The sequence below is a fragment of the Xiphophorus hellerii genome, chromosome 1, assembly GCF_003331165.1.
Source record: "Xiphophorus hellerii strain 12219 chromosome 1, Xiphophorus_hellerii-4.1, whole genome shotgun sequence".
NCBI lineage: Eukaryota > Metazoa > Chordata > Actinopteri > Cyprinodontiformes > Poeciliidae > Xiphophorus > Xiphophorus hellerii.
The window spans coordinates 15499580-15512429 of record NC_045672.1 but is presented as its reverse complement, the minus strand read 5'-3'; the positions used below and the strand labels follow the sequence as shown (position 1 = coordinate 15512429).

Below are 12850 nucleotides of genomic sequence, written 5' to 3'. Positions count from 1 at the left end.
AGCAGGAACTGGAGCTTAGTTGACTTATAATTTCCTGTAGGGTTTTATAATTAAGTAGTTGAAATTGGGTCATTTTTCCTGTATTTGTTTTGTTTGGGCACAGCATTGGTACTGACTTTATAGTGGATGTACAGATTAATCCTCTGATTTTTTGAATTTTCTCTGAAAAGAAGCTGGAAAACTGGTTGCAGGCGGCATTACATTGGAATTCAGGCGGTAACATCACAGGAGGGTTTGTGATTCTGTCAACTGTTGCAAATAAAGCTCGAGCATTGTTAATGTTTTTGTTTATGACATCTGCAAAGAAAGCCTCTCTTGCATGTTTTAGTGTTAAATGATAGTTACGTAGTCTTTCTTTATAGATGTCACAATGAACGTGGAGTTGAGTTTTACGCCATTTTCGTTCTGCCCTACGGCAGAGTTGTCTTGCAGATCTAACTGTTTGTGCATTTCTCCATGGAGATTTCTTTTTACCAGACACAACCTTCATTTTAATTGGGGCAATGGAATCAATAATATCTGAGACTTTAGACTGAAAATCATTTACCAACTTATCTACATCATTACAGCTTAAGGGTGAGGAAGAAGAGTAGATTTGATTAAAAGTTTCTGCTGTGTTTTCAGTGAGAGAACGTTTTGTTATGGTTGCTGTTTGTCCAAGTGGGTTAAAAGATAAAGAACTTTCAAAGATAACAGCGAAGTGATCCGACAGGGCGACATCAGTTACAGAGACATTGGAAATATTCACACCCTTACTGATAACCAGGTCCAGTGTGTGTCCTTGAGTGTGTGAATAATGAGTGATGAATGGATGGATAAACAAACCGATTTTTGACGGAGTATTGAAAAGCGGTAGAGAGGTACATCTTTTAAACAGGGAAAATAAATAAACTCTAGAACACCACAAATTATTAAGGCTTATTTCTTTTTTCCATTAATAATCAAATCTTATTTTTTTCCCCAGACTCATTAGTAAGTCTAGATGAATCACTAAAATTTGAACCTACCTTTTCTATCAGGCACTACAGAGCGGAGTCTACCCTGTTCGCCACCCAAAAAACTACTTGACTGCTGAATCCCTGGAAGAGACATAGGAGCAGTTAGACACATTCAGACAACAATATGCTTTTAAAAACATGGGGACAATGTGCCTCGCAGTCGCCTAACCAGAGTATGGAACTCCATTGTTGTCCATGTGAGAGTGGGGTCGGGAGCGAAGCTTAGCTTTGGCCATCCGGGACCTGCGTGGAGAAACGACAGGCAGAGCAGCAGGAAGAGGAGGAGTTCGGCACAGAGAGGCAGGTAAACTTTGTCTTTGGTCTTTGAGAGAACGAAGCTGTCTGTAGAGCTCTTGAAGTTCTCTGTTCTGCTGGGCTTGAAGGGAAACAACCTCTCGGATGTGCCTACAAAAAAAGATGATATTAAGACAAAAACATGTTAATCTATTTGATACTGAGTAAAAAATAAAATAAAAATTAACAGGTTGATCTGTTATTGTTTACTTTTCTCTTAGCATCTGAAGTTCTCTTCTAAGCCCTTCATCTTCTAGCTCACTCTCATCATCATCATCACTGCTGCCAAGTGGAGAGTGGCTGTGCCCAAAACCACGAGAAGGATGGCCCTTCGATGGGGTCATCTTGCAGTCTTCTTTGTCCCATTCTTTTGCCTGAGTTTTCCTCCTATCGCGTCCCAAATCAGGAGACACTGGTGAGCTGTCAGTTTGTCTGTCTTCTTTCTTTGTCACGGTCCGCGTTACAGAGAAACGTCCCACTTTCCTATGAGTGCTACTCTGACCTGAAGGCAGATCCTTTGGAGGGGAGCTGTGGGGAACTGGATTCACCTAATGACCAAAAGAGATATTAGTTCAAACTAAAAAACGTAGAAGCTAAAGTCAGGATGCATGACTCCTACCTGAAATCGACCTTTGCACAGCTGAGGTGAGCTTAATGGTGTCTCCTTCTTGTCATCGTCAAGTGCCTCACTGCACAAATATCCCTCTGATAAAATAAATGAGGAAAACAAAAAAGGACAGGCAGACACAAAGATAAGGACACAGAATCACAAAAGTGATGAATACAACAAATCAATGTAATAAAAATAATAATAAAGACACACAAACACACACAGATGAGAAACATGAACAAAGTTGAGTTATCAACTTGCCAACATTGTAGATTTTCATCTTGTAATGTCAGTATGTGTTGTGTATCATATTTAAGAAGCTATGAACATTAACCTGAAAAACAAAATGCAGCTTTTGTAGACAATTAAGAAAACTGTTGCTAATGTGAAATACTGTGCACCCAACAAGCCCTCAGTTTCATATCTGTTCTCTCTTTATAATCACAAAAAGTGTAACATCACATTTAAGAACTGGGCTCAGATAAAAAGTGCCTTGCAAAAGTATTCTGACTTTTTCAGATTCTGTCACATTACAAAAACAAACTTCCATCTATTTTATTGGCATTTACTGTGATAAATGAACACAAATAAGCGAATAAAATGGAAAAATTGAAGTAATATGACAAGTTTTTAAAAAAACTTTTTACAAATGAATATAAAAAATGTATACCAGCCTTGCACATTTAGAGACAAAAATGTTCCTGCCAATTTGATTAGCTGTTCCCACCAACTCTGATAGGGTCTGTCAACAGAAACCTTCCCACAGAATTATTCTGTGGGAATCCATTTTTTTAAACAATGGGTTTCTTCTTCTTGTGTTAGTCAATTCCAATGAAATACACAGACGACTGTAAAAAAGTATTAATACTTTTGCCAGGCACTGTATAATAAATGTGTTGGGTACTTAAGTTAGCATTACAGCAAAGTGCAGACACGGATAACCATCACAATATTTAAATTATACATTAAAAGAGTTACAAACACAAACAAGCAAAAAAAATATTAATTAAAATAAAGTAAACAAAATGCTGAAGTTTGTTACAAGTGTTACTTACAGATAACGGTCCATTATTAGTCACTGGGGTGGAACATAACAAAGGTGCTCATGCATGTGCTCTTGTAGGAGAGGTTCTAAGCTACTACTAAACAAGTAACATATAAAAACATAAACATGCAAGATGGATGGAGCATGTTAACAAAATGATGGAGCTTTGATATATGGAAACCCTACCATTACAATCCCTGCAGTAACTGTGAGGCCTACACATTCTATGTATAACCCTGTTTCCATAAGTAGATACTGTGTAAAATGTAAATTAAGACAAAATGCACAACTCTTAAAATCAGGAAGCCCTGAATTTTATCCTATTATTGTTTTTTTAAATGATAAAAAAAACAATAAAAAGCTGATTCTGAAAAATATCAGTGTTTACATTTACTTGCTCCACTGTTCTAGGTCCTGGTTTCTTCATCTCAGAATGATATTAATTTAGTGTAGGATAGGTCTGGATGCTGGCAGGTCAGTTTAGCATCATGTTGTCTGTACTACACAGCTAAGCTAATGTAATTAGTCTATAGAATGCTTAGATATGTATTGCTTAAATTAAGCTACTGAAACATTTGTATTTCTCAGTTGTTCTGGAGCTCATTTTAGATTTTCTAGTATTGCTTGCATTATATTGCAGTTCTGATAGGGGATTGTAACCATGATTAGTTTCAAACCATTTCCTGCATAAAAAGTTCACTTTGGTTTACATGAAGCTTTAACTATGCAAGACACTGAAGTTGAGGCAATCACTAAAATCTGGATACTTGTCTTTGATACACATTAATAGTCTTTCACTACTTAAAGTAATCAGTAAGATGTAATGTAATTCAGAATTTTTCAAATTCCATAAAACTTTCTGCAAACTGCATATGTATAGCATATATATAAGATTATTTTACGCAAGATTGAAATATGTCATGGTATTAATGGACAAAATATTGCAATAGTTGCATCCTAAATTATAGTCTCACTTTGTCCCATAAAGAAAGTGCACATTGATTCTAAATAAAAGCTTATCACATTTTAAGTGACTTGCAAAAGTAGTCAGACTGTTTTACTGGAATTTTGCTTTTCACCACTCATATTTGAGTGGTGAAAGGAAAAGCATGTAAAGGTTTTTTACAATTCATTACAAAAACTAAAAGTATTGTGTAATTTTGCTTTAGGTCCCTAAGTTGATATTTAAGATTTTATTAAGTCTGGAAGTCTTTTGGAGGATATTTCCACCAGCTTTCCCAACTTTTCTGAGTAAGGTAAGCTTAGCTACTTCGTATCTTATCTGTGTAATGACGTGATGCGCTGCCTATTCTGAGTCAGAAGGTGAGGTGGATGCTGGTAGTGCCCGGGGACTTGGGGCAATGAAGCAGAGTGTCATATGAAAAGACAAGTCCTGGGAACAAGTCACAGCTGGGCTTAGCTCCAGAGCTCATCTGGACTTGGAGAGCATCAGATGTCTGATGTCAACCTCCTCCTAAAACTGTGCCACCCATCTCTACACTCCACTGTTCTTTCCTCAAAGTGCCTCGTGCAAAAAGAAAGATTTTTAAGAAAATGAAATATAGAGTGAAAAAATTGGAACATAGAAAGTGCAAACAATAATGTATGCAGTAATGTCAACACTGAAATTACATGGGAACTATATACAAAAGAAGGGAATTGACAAATTTACCTTTACACATAAACATACATTACCATACATTTTTATTAATTCTTTAAGGTTAAGAATTTTTATTTGCTAAGTTAAAATTAGTACTAGACGTTAGATCTAGTTCCATGCTCCAACACCCCATTCTCCCTTTGTCGTGCTCTCTCGCTCCCTAAAAGGACGCTACCTTGTGGGACACTGGGCTTCTTGAACAAGCTGGCGGAGTGGCGCAGTTTGCATGCCCAGTTTTTGAATTTTCGAGTCCAGGATTTCTTGCTAACCGGATTTCTGATACTAGGACATGTCAGGTTTAGGCCAAAATATCCACCTCCTGCATTGTGCTGCTGCTGTCCATGCTGGAGGGAGATCGGTTGCTGACTGAAAGGCCATGATGAATCTCCGACGGCACTGGTGTCGGAGTGTGGGTGTACAGCCTAGAACAGTTAGGACAATTAAGACTTGCAGCATGAATGGGAGACATAAAAGATGGAGAGATACTTAAACATCTACAAGTAATCGCAGACATTTAAAGAGGAGTTACATTTACACTGTGAATTATAAACAGCTAATTCAAATATTATTTTCGGTATTTACTTACAGGTACAGTTGGTTCTCCTGATACAAGTAAGTGCTGGGATCCAGCAGTACCATCCTTACTGGGAGCACAGAAAGAAATGGGCTTGGTGGATGAGGCAGAAGCAGAGGAGACAGAGGGGATGGGTTGCTGCTCTACAGGTTCAGACAGAACAAGGTTTCCAACTTCTGATAAAGCTTCATATTCCCCTCTACCTCTCTCTGGATCAGGAGAGGTAGAAGAGGAACGGGGAGTGGTGGAGGAGGTAGTTGAGGATGAGGTATGGGGGGAGGTGTCTGAGGAAGTGGCTGGTGGGTGAAAAGACAAACGTTGGAGTGCCTGGGGCTCAGACAATTCATCGCCTCCCGCTGACATAGAGGCAGCTGATGTAGAAATAGAGGCAGCTCCAGGCAGCGTTCCCCCGCTGCTGTACTCCTGATACAATAAGTTCCTCAGCTTTTCATCCAAAGTCTTAATACGGTTATCAACAAATTCAATTTTTGGGGGACCTTCACTGTCTGACTCAGCAACGGAGGACGGCTGACCAGGGGATGGTGTCATTGTTAGGGAAAGGCTGGGTAGGTGGGGTTCAGCTGAGGCGAAATGGAGTGGAGGCAGAGAGGAATCAGACGAAGGGTGAAGCGGGCCAGAAAAGCTGCATGTGTCCTCCGTGATGCTCGTCTCTCCTGTAGAGCCCTCTGATTCAGACATCTGTAAAGAGGACTGCTTCTGACTTGCAAACTGCAGCTGCTTCTGAGATGAATCTGTGGTTTTAGTCCTATCGTATTGCTGCTCAGAGTGTTGAAGCAGTGCTTGTGGCTGCACAGGCTCTGCAGGCATTTGACTCGGTTGTGAAATCTGATGTTGTGGTAAAGGGGTAACATTTAGCTGTGCCTGCTGTTGGAGAAACTGTTGACTTATGGATGTCGGCAACATTTGACCTTGAGCTGCTACACCTACAAAGAGTTGGTGCTGTTGTTGCTGTAGCTGAGGCTGCAACATTTGCTTTTGATGCATCATCTGTTGCAAGACTACCTGTTGATGATGTGGCTCCTGCTGCTGGGAGACTATAAGAGACTGAGGTGTCAGAACTTGCTGTGGTAGCTGCTGAATCAGAGAGTCCTGAATCATTTGTCCAGCATATTGAAACGGTTGCTGTTGTGGTGGCTGGGATTGCTGTAGGGGCAATGGTTGCAGAATCTGTAGTGACTGTGCAGATGGTTGAAGCAACTCCCTTTGAATTGACTGAGGTAACACCAATGTCTCAGGAAGTTGTTGAACAGCTGTATGCCTTTGCAGCAGTTGTGGTTCCTGCAGCAGTGGCTGCTCTTGCTGCAGCAAACTTTGATCTGGGTTTTCATGGCATTCCGATAGCTGTTGTTTTGGTGTTAACTGCTGTATCTGTTGTTCAAACTGCAGTGTTAACAGCTGTGGTTGTGTTGCTGCTTGTTGCTGTGATGCAGGCTGCACTTGTAGCTGTGATTGCAGTGGCACTGTGGTGGCCATTTGGGAAAATGTCTGCTGTTCTTCAATGGGAAGTTGACTTACTGCAGCCACAGGAGTGGAATGAAAAGAGGTTGAAGACTTTTCAACTGCTGATAGCCTTGATGCATCTTCTATACTCTGACCTAGAGTGGAGCAAACACTGGTGACTGCAGGGTTAAGGTTACTGGAAACTATGGTGTTGGTTGGGGGAGACATGAGAGTAGGAGTGGCGTTCAAGGTGGGGACATTAGCAGGGGTTGGGTTTGCTGTAGTTGAAAGACAACTGGGAATCTGGTCAACTGAAGGGGCAATGACCAGAGCAGAGGCTTGTCCAGAGATGGTTTCAAAGGCCATAGTGTCAGCTACAGAGGCAGAGCCGGGGACAGGAACAGCAGAGGCTGGAGATGAGGCAGAGGAGAGGGTGTTGTGGGGGGAAGAAACCTTTTGAGTAAAGGATTCAAAAGTCTGGGATGCATATTTTTCTAAAGTAAGTGGAAAACATACAGTTAGTTTTTGTTATTCTCTCAGTCGTATTAATAAGCCACAACATTAACACCTAATTTGGTCTCACCTTCATCCTTTTGAGGAGACTGTGGGATTTTTGTCTCAACAGTTGGTGGTGGTGTGACTGCACCCTGGCTAGACAGGGAGTCTCTGTGACGAATGGTCTGGTTGATAAAGAAGCGCCAGCGTCCCACTGGTGATGACTGGGGGACCGACTCCACTACTAAACCATAAGGACAGCGTATTAGTCGTAAAAATTATAATTTTTTTCTCTTATTTTGTCAATTAGGAAGTAAATCCCTCCACACTTACCAGAGGTGGAGGGAGTGCTCACTTGTAACTGGTCAGTTGATCCAGTCTGGTAAAGAAAACAGAGTCAAATTTGTCATCATTCATTCAACAGGCAAACAGCAGTGGCCAAATTGTTGGTTCTACATAAACATACCTGTGTATGGGTCTGAAGAATTTCTTGGGCTTTTTTCACAATTGATCTAAGCTCCTCCACAAATTTCTCTTTCGCTAAATCTAGGACAAAGTCTTCCTCTACCTAAAATATACAACCAGATAGCAGTTATGAAACTGTGTAAATCAAGTTAAGTATGAGTATTAACATTATCAAAACATTAGAAGCTTTACCATGTAATCTGCAATATCTTCAGGTGCATCTCCTTCAATATCAAATTTGAATGTCACCATTTTGTTACTATGAGTCTCTAACTGACACTCTACCAAATTGTCTCCCTTCCCAGACACCTGTGAATGTTATAGAAGACAATAATATACCAGTTAATCAATGATTTTATTCTCTTATAGATGTTTTTGTTTTATTGTCACACTTTATTGTTTCCGATTGACAAGGTTTTGGTCTTTCACCTGGAGCATGCTCAGTTGAAACTGATGTGAACCTTTCTCAGGTTTCTGAGAGGAAGCCTTTTTCTGAGATTTTGACTTCTCAGATTTTCCATTTCCCAAATTGTGGTGAATGTCTTCTCCATTTACTGAAACAGACCTGTGGTTGACAGATGGGATGTTAAATATCAAAGAATGAAAGATTTTTTAAATTTTCACATACATGTAAGACAAAGATAAGCCAGATCAGTAATTGAAAAATAATAAATATTAAAATGTCAACGCTGATTATAGTATTTTGAGAAATTAAGCATTAAAAGGCCTGCTTTTTGCACACATATTTAGCTGAAAAATTTATTTTATGAGAAAACATACCCTGTTGAAGAGTGACATTCTGCGCTTGCCAGGTATGGCCCATCCTGCAGAGTATTCATAGATACACAATGCATAAAAAAACAATACACACACAAATATCACCATACACCATATCATTACCATATAAGTTGAAAATCAAGCAATATTTGGAGTATGAGTAATATGATATTGAATTCAACCCTCCTCAAACGTTTGGAAACCTCTGAAGTGTAAAAACATAACTTCAAATAAATAAAAAGATGTTGTTCCCACCAACTTAAAGCTGCACAAAGTTAGTCTGAAAGTTAAGGATGACACCACTAGCGTACTGGACTAAAAAAAAAACCCTTCACACAAAACTAGCCATCATTACTACAAAGTAATTAATTTAAAAAAAGCCAAAAAAAAATTCTTTAATGACACCTTACATGAGCTTTGTTCTAATGCCAGAAAAAAAATCCCAAGAGAAAATCCAATTTATGATGCTGTAAACAATGAAACCTGAGATCAGGATATTGGGCTACGGTTGTGCCATGGAGCAAATAATTTTTTAAAAGCTAGTTTTAGACAACTTTAAAGGGCTAGGCTTAAAACCAGGTGAAAATAATAGCAGAAACCTAACATCTTTCCATAGACGCTCTCACAAACAGATTTCACTAAAACATATCGAAAGAATAATATTAAGACTAGTATATTCATGTCAAGTATCCTGCAACAAAATACATCCCCATACAGCATCCCCATAATAGTGTAATAATAAGTCTGACCTGCACCATAAAATGCTACACTTTGTTTTCCAGGAATCAGAATATGTTAGTATAAATTGAAGAGGTAAAATCAATGACTGTTTTAAATACTGCAGTAAGTAAGAAGCTTTAATCATTTGATAAGCATGTCAGTAAATTATTTCTGTTTCATATTTCATGTACCTGAGCGGTGCCCAGCAGGGAAATGTCACAGTCTTGCAGCGAGGCTTGGGAGGGTTTGGGAGCATTAGAGTCAAGCAATCGTTGTGCAGAGGCAGGCTGAGGGGAGGTAGGTACAAAGCTGGCCTGCCCTGGTAAAGATACTTGGGCTAGTTGCGAAGATGTAGAAAGCTCTGCAGCAGGGACAGGTTGTTGGGGTAGTGCAGATGGTAGTGTTGTGGAGGGACATGAAGGGCTCAGGGGCAGTTGTTGCGCATCAGACATAGCTTTAAGCAAAAGAGATTCTTCAGAATCTGGTGTCTTGTGGTCTGTCTGAGTGTGAGAATGAGTCTGTGTTTGAACCAGTGTCTGTGTTTGAGAGTGTGTCTGGGCCTGAATGCAGGTTTGTGTATGTGTGTGGGCTGGGAGAAGCTGCTTGGCTTGATGCTCTGGAGATGAAGGGGTCCCTGTTACTAAGTGACTATACAGAGGGAGAGTCTTAGTGGGTGACTGAGGCACGGAAACATTACTGGGTCCTGACTGTGCAGAGGGCTGTATCAACACATGTGAAGGGCACTGAGAGGGAAGCTGACTTTTGTCAAGTGTTGTCAAGGTTTGTTGTGGAAGAGATGGCTGCTGGTTGGGAGTTTGGATGGGCTGTGCTGGTAACTGAAGTGGTGCAGTAGAATTTCCTGGGGGTTGATGGACTGGAGAAAGATTTTGGTTTTGTTGCTGAGGCTGCTCAGCAGGCTGAGGCATAAATGGCTTAGAGGTGGGCTGAATGATGGTAGAGTCTGCAGAGCTTCCAATTAACGCTTGGTGCACTGCAGCAACTGGATATAGTGCTGCTTGTCCTGGAACTATTCCTTGTCCAGTTTGCACTGGAAGAGGAGCAACATGAACGCTAACAGGGTCAGCCGATTGAGCGAGACTCTCAGTGGTTGTTACAGCACTCTCAGCCGAGCCCGGAGACAGAATCATCTGCTGATACTGCATTACTGGTTGCTGATGCACCTGATTTTGCAAAGCATGAGTCATGTTGTGCTGCACAGATGGTATGTCTTGGTGGGGAGGTTGTGAGACAAACTGTGGGATCATTAGGCCAGGGTGAGAAAGCAGCTGACAAGGCGGTTGGCCTTGAGTTTCTTGTTGGAGTTTGGGCTGGATGGGGCTCTTCATTAGAGCACCTTGCTGAATGTAAGTCTCATGCTGTACTGGACTTGGAAGAGAAGAAACTGCAGCTGAAAGTTGGGCAGTGGTTTGGTTTTGTTGGCCCATCATCTGAGTATTGATGTCTGGGACTATGCCATGTGCAGGCTGGAGCTGTAGAATAGTTGTATGTTGAGGCTGAGTCTGGATAAATGACTGAGCAGTTACCTGAGCCTGAGTAGGAGTTACAGGTCCAGGATAACTAGCCTGTAAAGGAATTTGCTGTGCCTGCAAGACTTGCGTTTGTCCTTGGATCACGGCTGTTGGGGCAGATACACTGACCACAGTTGTAGTTTGAGAGGCTTGGGGCACAGACTGGACTAAAAACTGGGCTGGAATCTGGTTCTGGGGGTGAAATGGACTTTGTCCTTGCTGTCCTAAGAAAACAGGAGCTGTCTGGACAGGAATGGGGGTAGTCTGTATGGTCACTGGGACCTGTACTTGAGAGATTACGTCAGTTTGGTCTTGTAGTCCTTCACTGGTCACAGGAACACCAACTGTTCGATGGATTGCCGTGGAGGTGTGGTGCTGTGGCTGAGCAACAAAAGCTTGCTGCTGAATAACTGCTAGCTGCTGCCGTTGCTCCATAGTGTCTTGCTTAGCTGACTGCTGTGCAGACTGAAGAGTGGTAAGTTGGGGGTTACACATCTGTTGCATGTTAGCAGATTGTGGCGGAATCTGCAGCTCACTGCTGCTTTGAGGTGTAGGAATAGGTTCTTGTTTGTCAGCTTGATGCAGATGCTGAATGATGGCAGCTTGTTGCTGCTGCTGTTTCTCTTGAGTTTGAAGCTTCATTTGTGCCTGCTGCTGTAAAAATTCAGCACTTTGTTTGTCTGAGGGGAGATTTTGAAGTTGTTTTTCAAGCTGCTTTTGCAACAGAGCTTGCTGCTGAAGATGCTCCAAGTTTTGTTCAAGTTGTATTTGTTGCAGTTCTTGCTGTTGCAGCTGAGCTGCCTGTTGTAACTGGGACTGCTTTAAAATTAACTGCTTTTGCAAGTGGTGCTGGATTAATGCTTGTTGTTGTTCTATCTGTTGGAATATGGTTTGCTGTTGTACTTGTTCACATTTCTGCTGTGTTTGCTGAGGTTGTTGCTGCAGTGTAGTGTTTTGCTGCTGTTGTCCACTTTGTTCTTGTGTTTCTGCTTCTGTTAGAGTTATTCCTTCCTGCTGCTGCCCTGTTTGCTGATATAACTGTTGTATCTGCTGTTGTTGTGAAGGTATCTGTGGTTGTTGTTGCACTTGTGTAGGTTGTCCTTGATGCAGAAGACTTTGCTGTTGCTGTTCATACTTCTGATATAGAGAAGCTTGCTGCTGATCCATGATTTGTTTGTGTTGCAGTACTTTCTGTTGTTGCAGCTGTGTCTGGTGCTCCTGTTGTTGAAGCAGAGTTATTTGTTGCTGCTGATCAAGCTTCTGGACATACAATGGGTGTCGTTCAAGGAGCAACAGGTGTTGCTGTTGAAGTAGCTGTTGCTGCTGTTGTAAAAGAGATTGCTGTTGCTGAAGCTGTTGCTGTAGTTGTGTTTGTCTGACTGTCTGCTCGCATGTTTCTCCTGCTGGTTGCAGTTTATAAACCTGAGGTTGTTCCCCTGGCCGAGGCACTGACAAAGCTTGAGGCTCCATGCTTGTTTGTGTGGTCTTCACTTGCTGTTGAGGAGTTGACTGGACATTTTGAACAGGTTGCTGTACAAAAATCTCCTGCTCCGGCTCGCGGTGATGCTTTTGGATAGCTGTAGCTGGAAGGCTATGATGCTGCTTTTCTGGAGGCAGCTGAGTTGCATTAATCTGTTGATGTTCAACTGATGTGGGTTGTGGTGGTTGCTGCTGATGGGTGGAGGTCTGTGAAACCATGTCTGGCTGTTGTGTAATAATGCACTGTTGTGGAATAACAAAACACTGTGCTTGCTGGGGAGTGGAGTGGGGAATAATGTCAGCCTGCTGCATGGGAGAAGCAGGTAGCTGAGTGTGGAGCATAGCGGTCCCTGTAATTCCAGCAGGGTCACTGACAGACATAGATGTGGGGAAAACACCAGTGGGAGCTTGGGGAGGAATGGGAGGTATGTTTGACTGTGAGGGAGCCACGGATCCATGAGCAGTGAGTGGTTGGAATGCATCTGATGGAAATGTTTGTGACTACTCAGCGATAATGAAAGAACAAGGATTTGAGTTGAATGCAGGAAAGGATGAGAGGAGAAAGCAGTACAAAAACTAGATTAGGAATAAGCTTTGACAAGGAAAATAAACAAACACACTTAACTTCAGAGAACAGTGCTTCCCACAGTATTTTATACTGAATAAGGAGCTTGGATCATAAACTGAAATTACACTGTGGGGAAGGAAAGCATGATTTTATAGACACATTTTTTAATCACCAG

At 41.5% G+C, this 12850-nt stretch overlaps 1 protein-coding gene across 7 annotated transcripts in view; it reads right to left on the bottom strand.

Moving 5' to 3' along the window:
* wnk3 (WNK lysine deficient protein kinase 3) overlaps positions 1-12850 on the bottom strand; it is a 44630-nt gene that overhangs the window by 6570 nt on the left and 25210 nt on the right. For 2 of the 7 annotated variants that reach the window (XM_032573925.1, XM_032573931.1), the window contains exons 11-23: positions 9291-12608; positions 8383-8426; positions 8032-8167; positions 7795-7911; positions 7604-7705; positions 7471-7516; positions 7226-7381; positions 5194-7136; positions 4783-5029; positions 1912-1997; positions 1503-1840; positions 1168-1403; positions 1008-1079 (exon numbers count right to left, since the gene is read on the bottom strand). In XM_032573925.1, coding sequence (XP_032429816.1) covers positions 1008-1079; positions 1168-1403; positions 1503-1840; positions 1912-1997; positions 4783-5029; positions 5194-7136; positions 7226-7381; positions 7471-7516; positions 7604-7705; positions 7795-7911; positions 8032-8167; positions 8383-8426; positions 9291-12608 — 6841 coding nt within the window. Of the gene's footprint in view, positions 1-1007; positions 1080-1167; positions 1404-1502; positions 1841-1911; positions 1998-2163; positions 2237-4782; positions 5030-5193; positions 7137-7225; positions 7382-7470; positions 7517-7603; positions 7706-7794; positions 7912-8031; positions 8168-8382; positions 8427-9290; positions 12609-12850 lie in introns of those variants that run through there. The other 5 variants (XM_032573949.1, XM_032573940.1, XR_004340734.1 and 2 more) reach the window with 5 other exon arrangements.